At 42.6% G+C, this 11,709-nt stretch overlaps 1 protein-coding gene across 1 annotated transcript; it reads right to left on the bottom strand.

Moving 5' to 3' along the window:
* Positions 1-3,756: 3,756 nt before the first annotated feature.
* Positions 3,757-11,642, bottom strand: th2 (tyrosine hydroxylase 2). Its single transcript, XM_085137162.1, has 12 exons — positions 10,469-11,642; positions 9,483-9,657; positions 9,261-9,349; positions 9,109-9,176; positions 8,574-8,624; positions 8,334-8,479; positions 7,756-7,891; positions 7,602-7,671; positions 7,466-7,522; positions 7,214-7,309; positions 6,996-7,129; positions 3,757-5,870 (listed from the first exon to the last, which is right to left on the bottom strand). The coding sequence occupies exons 1-12, from the start codon at positions 10,703-10,705 to the stop codon at positions 5,705-5,707; spliced, it is 1,425 nt and encodes a 474-aa protein (XP_084993288.1). The 5' UTR covers positions 10,706-11,642; the 3' UTR covers positions 3,757-5,704.
* Between the last annotated feature and the right edge of the window lie 67 nt (positions 11,643-11,709).

Raw genomic sequence — 11,709 nt, 5'->3', positions numbered from 1 at the left:
GGAGGACAAGTTTGGACTGGAGACAGGCCAGTTTGGCACTCGGACTCTCAGTGCAGAGCCGTGCTGTCAGAGTACGTGCACAAAGCGGTTCGGCATCATCTCACAAAGTAAGCAAGCCCTGTGATACCCGCACATATCCTTCATTATCTATATCCTGTTCACTAACGGCCTGTGAAACAGTCTGGGCAGTAGCGTTTCTGGATTTTATTCGTGTTTATATTTGCTGGGTTTGCAGAGTTTGTGGATGCAGGGGAGAACTGTGTGCACCAATGATGGTTTTCAGGGGTGTTTCTGAAACCGCTGCAAACATATCAGGTCACATTATTTTGAACTCCAACCCACAAATCAGCTTCTCTGAGACGTTCACTTTTAATACACGATCATGTTTACCTCATTATTAATAAGATGGATTTAACTGTTGTTATTCAGGAAAACGCGACTCTTTTGATGTCATGGCCAATATGACCCAGTAATACACACAAATACTGCAAAATATAAAGTAAATAAAGAGACTTCTGCTTCTTTCTTCAGCTTCTCTCTTTTGTGGTCATGGCAGCAACAGATCATCTGCTTCCATCTCACTCTATCCCCAGGATCCTCTGTCACACCAACCCTCTGCGTGTCCTCCTTCACTAAATCTTCTCTGTTGTCTTCCTCCTTTCCTCCTCCCTTGCACCTCTATCTTCAGCATCCTTTGTCCAGCATATCCACCATCCCTCCTATGCACATGTCAGCCTTGCCCCTCTTACTTTGCAAACAGTTCCCTCTGATCTACTAACTCTGTCCATTCTGATCACTCCCAATGAAGATCTTAACATCTAAAGCTTGGCCTCTTGTCTTTTTATCAGTGCCACCGTCTCCAAAAGGCACATCGTAGCAGGTGTCACTACTATCTTGTGAACCTTGTCTTTCTGTCACAAATCACTCAACCCTGCCTGGACTCTTCCCCTCCCCACTCGTACGCTTTCACTTCCATCTTCATCGTTACAAATGCCTCCCTCTCATTTCAGGCACCCAGAGCATCAGAAAAAGTTGTCACAGTCGTCTTGGACCAAACGGGGGGTAGCAATGCTCAGGCGTCTACATTTACAACCTAAAATAAGGGTCCCAGATGTTTTAAAATTACTTCAAGGCCATTTAGTGAGACGGTGCATACGATTTAGTGGATTTTTTTTAATTAAGTTTGAAGCCTTTCTTTCCAATTCAGTGCTGGCTTCTTTTTGAAAGGAACTGACTTCCTTTACTCATGTCACATATGTAAGTCAGTAACAGACCGAGAGTAGTCCTGTAAAGAAGGATAAACTAGTGGTTTAAGACGCCCTTTCATGTGTGCACATTCCGCCTGCTGCAATCACAAACACGAGTCATAATCCTGAGCGGGTTTACAAATCCTGTGACTCAAGGTCGCCATCTGATGGCTGCCTGACAGAACAGCAGGGAGGCTTAATCTTGTTCATGAGCTGTGTGGACTTCTCTTTGCTGAAAGCAGTCCTCAGATGTCACTCAGATGACCCCGGCGTTACCTTTTGATCTCTTGCGGTGGCGGTGCTGTGTGGACTAATAAAAAACTGTGAAACGGATGAAAGCGAGATCAGGCCGTCTTCAAATCTTCACAAACTTCTTTCTAATCTCCCGCCCTCAGATAATTCTTCTGCGGCCCTGCCAACTTTAAGCCGGGGGCTCAACACAAAGAGAGCAAAATAAAAATAATGAGGAGCATGATAGGGCAGGAAACAAAGAGAGAGATTAGAGCTCTTTGAGGCTGGTGTTTGATTTAATCTTGTGGTTGGCCTGGTTTGTTTGCGATGCTTTCCCAGAATGAAGCGATTATGCTGATCTTGATGGAGTAAGGAGAAAGAGTCAGTGAAAAAGGGTCCCATCACTGCTTTAGGGTGGTGTTGGCTCATCATCAAGTGTTGATGCAGCCAGTATGCACTTTATGGAAGCTGTGTGTCAACGGTTTAGCCTTTTATAAGGTCTATATTGTACCTGCACCCGATTTAAAGTTTTATGAGCACGTTTGAACGAAAGAGCAAACTCAGCTGGGTGCTTTTGCACTTCTGAGTTTACTCACTGAACCTTGACATCTCATCATCTGAAATCAAACAAAAAAAAACTGTTGATGAAACGTTTCTGTCCTGATGGGAGTGGTCTCTTCAAAGCCTGAATAAAGGACAACGGAAACAGAAGTGGCACTGAGAGGTTAGATGGTTGACTGTCAAAGGCCCGGGAATACTTAAAACCACCTACCCAACCACTGGCATCAGCTGGACCCTTAGCTTGGTAGCATCATTTGCTGGGAGGAGTTAACTATGTGGGTATGAATGGTTGTCATCTGTCTGTGTTAGCCCTGCTTCACATCGGTGACCTGTCCAGGGTGAACCCTGCCTCTCGCTCTATGGCAGCTGGGGTAGCCCACCCATGACCCTAATAAGAATAAGTGGAAGAGAAAGGAAGGATGGATGGATAAACCAAACAGAAAAACTGGGACGCCTCTGGCTGTTCATCATCTAATAATGAGTAAGTAATTTATTACATCTGATCTTAGTCATTAATTTAATTGTTCTGAAAATCCATATATTTGGATCCAACTGGGCTGTATTTGAAATAATATGACTTTGACTTTGAGAATCGGTGCCAGCAGCCTCTGGAGCTGCTGTGCCAGGTTGTAAATGTGCTTTTTAATTCTGCTTAGTTAGATATTTTAACACAGGACAAAAAGTTAATACCATGCAGTAGTTGCATATTGCTGCTCTGAAGCTGGAAAGACAAATTCAACTGACTGCCTGAGGTCACACTGAACTTTCCTTCTCCATCATAAATTTACCATAAACTGGAGTCCTGGTCTTCCAGGTAAGTTCAGCCAATCACCGATGAATGTCTTATTTCCTTACTTCTGTTCTGTCTCTTGTTCTCTCTGTTTAACTTCAGCGTCAGTGAAGCTGCTGTAAAAACCACACTTCTCTAAAGTTGACTTTGTTAGAATTCCAGATGTTGCAGATGCTTCCAGGGCTTCACCTAATGATGGCTGGCAGATGTTTGTCTGTGTTTAACATATTAACAAACTGAAGTGAACAAAAAAGGAACCGCTAATCAGCTTCAGAAGTGTGTTGTTTTGCTTTGCCTTCCCTCACCTGACTTCAGCTCTTCACGCACAAGTATAGTATTGTGACTCAGATAAAATGTCTCTTAAAATGTTTAACTATTCCTTTTATCTATCTATTTATCTATAAGGCTTCCCCAAGTGATTCTTAAGAGTATTTAATTCATGAAAAACTCTTACAACACCTTGTGGCTGCGGCAGTGCTAGGGGCACGTCCAGATGTGGGATTTTGTGAGACACATAGATTATAACTGATAAGTGAATGTCATTTTACTACTTGAGTACACATCATAGACCATGACTAATAGTGATGAGAAAATGTGAAATGGGGGGGGGGGGGCAGTCTTCTGTGTAGACGATGTACCACTTGAAGAAAAGAGAAGAAACCTGCTACAACCTAGAGGACCCTCATCATCAGGTTACCCTTTTAGTTACTGTGCCCCAAAGTTTGTACCTTATGTAATGTGACTGGTCTTGAACCTCTGGTGACAAGTTTGTATAGATATGTATTTTACTAATACTGTCCACTATGACACGAGCTCCTAGATCCATGTTTAGAATCACCAGTTAACCTTTCCATGTCTTTATAGAAGAAGAAGAAGAACAATATCCTCAAGAAAAAGGAAAAAAGATCAGAGAGATGTGGGATTTTGTGAGACATATATATTATACATTCATCTGATCCATCTGCTGTTCCCTGATGCCTCATCAGAGTAGTGTGGCTGAAAATGGTGAGGTATACAAACTTACACAAGAACTGGCCTGATGGAGAGCCTTGGGGAGACTGTTGTTGTGATTTGGCACTGTATAAATAAAATAGAATTGAATTGAATGAATTTAAATGTGAAAATTGTTGGTTCAAATTGTCATCTGTCATCTGTAAAACATGGCGGAGGCTCTGTCATGGTTTGGTTTCCATTTCAGCCAGCGGTGTTGGAGAGCTTGTCACGGAAAACTATGAATTTCTTTATTTTTAATCCAACATGCAATACCATCTGGAAAGTTTCTGATTGACAGCAATGATCCCAAACACTGCCAATGCAGTAAAAGCATCCCTGGATAGAAAAGCACACATCCTCAACATTACTGAAGCAGTGTGGGATCATCTAAAGGCATACAGCATCCAAAGAAGAGCTTTAAATGTCCTTCAAGACACTGGATAACTATTCCTGAAGACTATTTAAAGAATTTCAAAGAAGGCTGCCTTCAGTTCAGGCTGTGTTGAAGAATAAAGGTGGTCATGTGATTGTAAAAAAAAAAGAAAATCCAAAACAAAAGACTATTTTGTGCCTTGTATACTGTACTACTTGTATGTTAGCACAGATTTCAATAAATCCCTGCAGCTATTTCCTAATTTTCCTGGCAAAATAAAGGGTAGTTCATGACCTGTGTACCTTTTTAGGGAGAAAGAAAGTGCACATATTTACCATGAGGTGCATTAGTGCAAAACGGACCCATGAGGACTGGGATGCACTTTTAATGTGCCTCACAGACTATCTTACTGAGGACGCAGTGAACCTCCTGACCCTGATTTCAGAAGCAACCGAGCCAGCATCAGGATGAGATGGCCCTGACATCAATAAAGGAAACACTCATGGTTAGATGATACAGGGATGACACAGCATTTGGGATTTGTGGCGAGTAAGCAAAGCGCAAGAATCTCATTGGATCCCTTCTGCTGGTCGCCGGGTTACAAGAAATTATAAAGTGTGAAACATTTGGTTGGAGAGTGCTAGTGTGTGCGTTGCTGCACACTTTCAAAAACAGCAGATTACTCTTCCCCCCTCCCTAGCCCTCTCTTTTTGCACACAATTTTTTCTCCTCTGCACACACAAGCTTTTCCCAGGGAGGCTTGATTTACTGCACAGTGGAATTATGGGAAGGGAAAGCTTCCCAACACAAGGTGGCCGGCGCAAGGCTTTTGCCAGCCACCGTCTTGATGCTGGTGATGCTTTATGAATCCTGCAGATGGAGATGATTTGTCTTCTCAAGGGGAAGCTTTGACGTGCACGGCTTTGATATGCATTGTCGCCGGTGTGGAGATCAAAACGCTGGACGTCTATCAAAAACCCCGAAGGCCAAATTCTCCAAAGAGAAATAAAGAGAGAAGAGCGTCTGTCAGCAGCGCAGCCCTGCGGACCGTGCTGTGGTCGGCTGTGAGGTCCCGGCGACCTGGCCCTACTGACGTGTTGGGCCTCAGTGCTGGCTCTGGCCTTGGCCAGAAGAGGGAACACGATACTTAAATCATTCATAATTAGCTCCTTCCCTTTGCTTAATAACACGTGAAGATAAATGACTTCCAAGAATTTTCCAAATGGAAATAGTCGGTTTGGAATTAAAAGCTAGAAAATGGTCTGGGAGCCCTGTATTGTAGTGGTTCAGCCTTTGCCTTCGATTAGTCCTGCTGACAAACATTGAACCACCTCTGCGGCGCATTTTTTTCAGATTTAAATGTAAAACAACAAAGAGTTTTTCATGAAAATAAACATTTATTACCTTTTTACATGGTCTACTTTATACACACAGTTAAATGGCCCAGTGGAGCCTTACAAACTTCACTACATAAGGAGGAGAAATCTTATAAAAATGTCTCCCCCGGTCTTAAGACGAGCTGAGCTTCTCCAGGGCGCTGTGCAGGGTCTTGAGGTCCTCCCTCATCTGGCTCAGGGCGCTTTGGATTTTACTGGGTTGATCCAGGACCTCCACGCTGCAGGTGAAGGGGTCATAGCGGACTGTGAAGGGGCGCTTGATGTTTGCAGAGTATTTCCTGTGCACATAAAAAAATTGAAGACAAATATTAGAAAGAGAACAACGTTTAACTGACCAGACATGTCTGGAAATCACTTTGGAGATTTTCTACTGGGTATAATAAACAGCGATTCTACTGAGATCAACTGTAGTACTGAAGACTGTCTGATTGGTTTTTCACCCAATGTCATGCCCACTGGTAGAATTGTCTACCATACTAGACGTGATACAACCACAGGTTGCTATGGAAATGTATACTGTAGTGTTGTTAGCAGTGGTAATTGCTGGCATTCACTGGATAAAATTGGCTGCACCAAAAACCTCCTAGTAATTGCTTTGATTGCTAGCAGGTTGCCATGGTTGCCTGTAGTTTTTCATCTTTATCTATTTGCATTTCCTGCATATTTACATAACCAATAAAACTGCTTGTGCTCTGCATTTTTGACTGCAGTGTTTACTTAAATCTCAGTATAGTGGCTGGCCTTTTTGTGGGCCACACTCAGGTGTTTGTCAGAGGGTCAGTAACTGGTCTGTGGCCCTGTATGACTGGCATGATGGTGGTTGCCAGATGGTTGCAGATCAGTTTCTATGCCTGTGTGACACATTGGCTTGGTTTTTTTTAGAGCCAGAAGGGAGCATATTTGGACAAGAGTGAGCTAAACTGTACAGGTGCCACTTACAGGCACAAATATCTGCTAATCAGTGCAAGTGACAAACAAATTAAATACTGGAATTTCACTCAAACTGAAGCACAAACATATGGATGGTCTACACCTCACAGCAGGACATATTATAAGTCAGATAATTCCCCTAAAAACGCTCCCTAGAGAAGCAGAGATGCAGTAGAGAGGTCCACCTTGTGAGTTCAACTAGTGGAGGGAGATAGTCGGCAGCTCTAACTCCAACTTCTCATTCAAATGTTGTTACTCCTAGTTCAAAAACACCAGAGGTGAGACTTCATAACCTGCATTAATGAAGGGTGATGTCACTGTAGCTATGTCCATCTTTTCTATGTCCATCACAAGTGCCAAAAAGAAGACAACAATATATAATATATAGGATATATAATACACTACTAAAAAGTGGGGACCTCCATGAACATTTGATGAGGGTTTCTATGTGCTTATATATATATTGCTTATACCTCAGCTTCATCTTTGCATCCTCGAAGCTCTCAGACACAAAGTAAACCGGCTGGTAGGTTTGGTCCTGGTACGGCTGGACCGCAGTCTCCTCCGGGGCAAATGGCTTGTACTCGGGCTCGTTGGACAGGGCGTACTGGAGACACAGGTCACCAGCAGTGTCAGACAGCACAGCAGGTAAATGCAGAAACAGAGGACATCTGTGTGTGAGGAAACTCACAACAAGCTCTCCGTAGGAGGACAGAAGTCCAGCGCCGTAAGCCTTTACTGCCCCGTTCTGCTTGCAGAGGCCAAACTCCACAGTGAACCAGTATAACTGCAGAGTGCAAAAAAAGGGTTGGTTAAAGGTGTTTACCACTAGATGGCACTGAAGGCCATTAAACTACAAAGAGTGAAGCTGTAGGTCTGCATGAATGTGTTAAAAATTACTCATTGCATTTACATGTTCTATTTTTGAGGCTGAGAATCGTACCGTTGACAGTTTCTCAATGTCCTCATCAGAAACCCCGAGTGAGGCAAGTCCAATCTCCTGAAAACATCCAAGTTTATTAATTCATACTTTATTTAAGGTCACACAAAGAATAAAAACAAGCTCACAGTTCAGTCACCTGTGAAAACTGGGCAAACTCCTTATCTGCCAGCATGGGGATATGGCCGAGCAGCTCGTGGCAGCAGTCTCTGTGGGAGCGGTGTGATCTTTATTATCAAAGTAAAATCAGCCAAGAGCATAAAAAAACAGTTCAGGTCTTACTAAAAACTCACGGCTCAGGGGAGTGCATGGGCGCAGAGGAGTGTCTGATGTACTGCGTGCACTGAAACACCCTGAAGGCCAAACTGGCGAGGAAGTCTCGGGCTGACAGCAGGCCGGCTACTGGGCGCAGCTGGAAACCAGTTCTCTCTGAATTTAACCAGAAAAAAAGAGAAGAAAATAAACTGTCCATTTTGGTATCTTCTCTTTCTGCGTCTTTACTTCATTTCAGTCCTTGTTGTCACAACAAGGAGCTTTAATTAACACAAAAACAGCATTAAGACAGCACTGTCGTCCCAGACTCCCCACTTGTAATGCATCAAAAGATGCATCAGTACCTGTGACACAAAAAAACAGGCGAAGGATCACGTTTCATCTGCTTATGTGTCCAAATGAAACCTAACTAATGAGAGAAAATAGCCAAGAAAATAAAAAGCTGTTGGAAGAAGTGAAGAACTTTTTTAATGCATTTTAAAAGAGTGATATCTTAAACACTATGTCTCTTCTTTATACGTGTAATTTCATCTTTTAGAGACTTTTAAAACTCGTCTGAGTTAAAATCTGTTCAGATTCTAATTTTTAAGTGTGTCACCTTTCAAGAAGGCCGACACCTCTCGTAGCTGAGGGATACGATCCTCTCCGTAGCCGCACTCTTTCTCCAGCTGCTGCAGGCCGTCTAGGAACTGTTTGCAGGCCAAACTCGGGTAAATGCCCCTCAGCTGCTGGTAGACCTGCCTCCTTTAAACACAACCACACCAGAGCATCACTGTGATGTAATCGCCCCCTCCACAGTGCATCTACAGCCATGACTGTGCAGGCTGGGCTGCCTCACCATGTAGATATCTCCTCTGCTGTGTACTCCACCACAGGTAGCGGGTCCCCCCTGCAGGATATTCATAAACATCAGTCCCCACGTGTTCAATAATATGATCAATAAACTATTGTTAAACTGGATCTGACTGCATTCACGTCACCAGTTAACCCAGAAAGATATAAAGGTAAAATATATATAAAAATAAGGTAACTATGGCATTAAAATTTAAAATGAAATATCCTGAAGTCAAAGCAATAATCTGCACAGTATAGATAAGACATTACTAGAGGAGAAAGTCCAGGTGTTCAGTAGGGGGCGGTATAGAGTTAAAAACATCCAGCTTTTATTCATAGCTTCACCTGCGGGTTGCAGCATCTGATGTGGTGTTTTTCTGATCATTTCTTTCTTTGTGCTGCAACAGCTAACAATTCCACCAGCCTATGCATCATTTCAGCTGCACATTTCAAACTTTTCACCTCTTTTAGACTAAACCTTTTAACCCAGTAATGCCAAACGTGACTTTTTCAGACGTCATCAGCGTAGAGGGACTCACTGTTTGTATCTGAAGGCCAGCTCAGAGATGACGGTCCGTCTCTTTCTGTATTCAGGGTCATTGTATCCCTGCAATAAATGAATAATGATCATTACGCTCTATTTTGAAATTACTTTTATCTTTCATTTAGGAGCAGATGCGCAATCACTCACTGGATGGTCGTGGTCCATGTCAGGATCAAATTTGGTGACCAACATGTTGCATCTGTCGAGGTCTTTTATCTGTCGGGGAAACCAGGGCACTGTGGTCGAGCGCAAACAAACGAATTAGTGCTCCTGCCATCCGTCTGATTGGCTGATATCGCATGCGGTGGTTAATGGGTCCTCTGCTAACATGATAAAAGCATTGGGGTGAATCAATGATCAGACACTTGCCCTTTTCTTCTGGCATGCAGCGAACGTCGTCAGCCACTCTCTTCAGTGAGTTGACGAACACGTCCAGGTCTGAGCTGTGAACTTCACACTTCATGAAGAACTCCAGGTCCGTCGTGCTGTTCTTACACTTCCTCCCCATTCGGCTCTCGATGTGGAGGAGCTTGGCTTCAAATGTCTGCAAGAGATTTTAAAAAGTACAAAGATGTAATTTTCCTGCTTTTCCTTCAGGTTTTTCTTTCAGTTCTGCTGGTCTTCAGCTTTACCTCATAAACATAACAAAATCTTTTTATTTGTCACTCATTCCATGAGCTCCACAGGCTACTCAAGACAAATCACCCACACCAAATAAATCTTCACTTACCAAACACAAATTCATTGTTTTGTTTGTTTGTTTGTTTTCCATTACCCAGGAGAAAAAATACGATTCTTGACATTAAAAATATAATTTAAGAGTGTCTTGGTGAAAAAAAAGACAGCAGTACAATTTAACTGCATTAATGAAATTAATTAGTAATTAGTTTTTGGCGATATTTCTAATAAAAATCTGACATTTTCCTTTATTGTAAGGGATTCTGCACACCATGAAATGTGGAAAAATGTGCTTTGCTTCTGGCTCTCTGTAGTTTTTTTTCCTAATTTATAAAGGTATCAAAGTACAAGTGTCAACAAAGCAAAAAAAGCAAGACATTTGAACCTGGCTTTAATCAAATTTCAGATTTCTGTTCTGTAAATGTGCGAATTAATGCATATTTATAAATTTAATGCATTATTACACGTCACAAAATCATCAGTCCTTAAAAGAACTGAGGGAATTTAATGGTGATATCTGGCTTCATTTACTGAAAAATGCCTCTGTCGCACGATTCAAGAGTGTTTAATACATACTTGACATTGAAATTTATACTTTTTTAAAATTTACATTTAATTTATAAAATCGTCACACGAGTCTATGCATTTAATTAAGTGCTTCCACACCTCAGGCTCACCTCAAATATTTTCCCTGTTTTGAAGAAGCCCGCGTTTTTCTCGCTGCTGAGGGCGAACAGGACGTTCAGGGTCACCCTGCCGTGCTTCTCCTCAAACACGAAGCCGTCTCCGTACCTGGAGGGCCCCGGGGAGCCCGCCGGGCCGCCGCCGCCGGCACTTCCGCGCTCCCGGCGCGCGTCCTCGATCAGGCTCTGCTTCCTCCCGCTGAAGGTCTGCACCACACCGTCCGTCTTCATCTCTGTTGGAGCTGAGAGCTCGGACAGGTTTAAATAGCCTCCTCTCCTCTAGAGGCTGTATGGAGATGAGCTGCTTGGAGGCCTGCTTTGCGTCACGGCGTTTTTTCTATTTATGGGGCACAAATATCAGGAGGAGACGCTTCAGGTGCACTCAGACAAAAAGGTTACGTAAACGTTACACAGTCTTGGATATAAATAGAAAATTATACTATGAAGATTATTATGTTCGCTTCTTATTTACCCTGTGTTTTGGGGCAGCTACAGGAACAGATTGAAGATTACATCTAGACTGCAGGTAAAGAAGACATCAGTAAGGTGAACATAACCTCACCTCATGGAGTACTCCATGAGGAAAAAAGCACACTAATCAGCCTTAATAATGCTCCAGCTGACCTAAAAGGTGGATTTATAAGTAAATTACCCTTTTTTATTCACTGAACTGGTGGTGTGCAACAGAGGGGGATGTTTGTGTTGGTACCAGCTGTTCCCCTCCAAAAAAGAATATCCTACAGCACCCAGAATGCTTTGCAGTCTGTTAATATGGATAGACCAAAGACTGTATATAAAAGATGGAGAAGTGATAGCCAGAAGCGACCATATTTGGAAGAAAGGTGAAGCGCTAAGAGCTAAACCGATGAACTGTACAGATGCGACTCACGGGCACAGATAGCTGCTAATTAGTGTTAAACAGAATTTTTTAAATGGTGCTGGGGAGCACAGCACATCTCAACATTATACTTTGAGCCTGCTCTGGTGCTAAGTGACAATATTAGCAAAACTGGAGCATGAAGACTTAATTTTTAGAATGATGATACCATTAATAACACTTTAAAAGGCACAATGAGTGACCCCAGCTAGAAATGAATGAGTAATAAAAAATGCACCCCATCAAGACTTATGAATACAGAAAATAAAACTATCCAAAGAGGACAAAATTATTCTTTGCTGGAGCTGGAGTCTATGAAGCCAACCCCAAGTGGGCATTCGTTATTTCCCCTCACTAG

This window comes from Neolamprologus multifasciatus, chromosome 17 (assembly GCF_963576455.1).
Source record: "Neolamprologus multifasciatus chromosome 17, fNeoMul1.2, whole genome shotgun sequence".
Lineage (NCBI taxonomy): Eukaryota > Metazoa > Chordata > Actinopteri > Cichliformes > Cichlidae > Neolamprologus > Neolamprologus multifasciatus.
Note: the sequence above shows the minus strand (reverse complement) of the source record. Positions and strands in the feature narration are given on the sequence as shown.

Coding starts and splice junctions, on each gene's coding strand:
- th2 (XM_085137162.1), bottom strand. CDS start 10,705: ATGAAGACGGACGGTGTGGTGCAGACCTTCAGCGGGAGGAAGCAGAGC. Junction 7,892..8,333: donor GGTGTCGGCCTTCTTGAAAG/GTGACACACTTA, acceptor GGTTAAATTCAG/AGAGAACTGGTTTCCAGCTG. Junction 7,310..7,465: donor ACATTGAGAAACTGTCAACG/GTACGATTCTCA, acceptor TGCACTCTGCAG/TTATACTGGTTCACTGTGGA.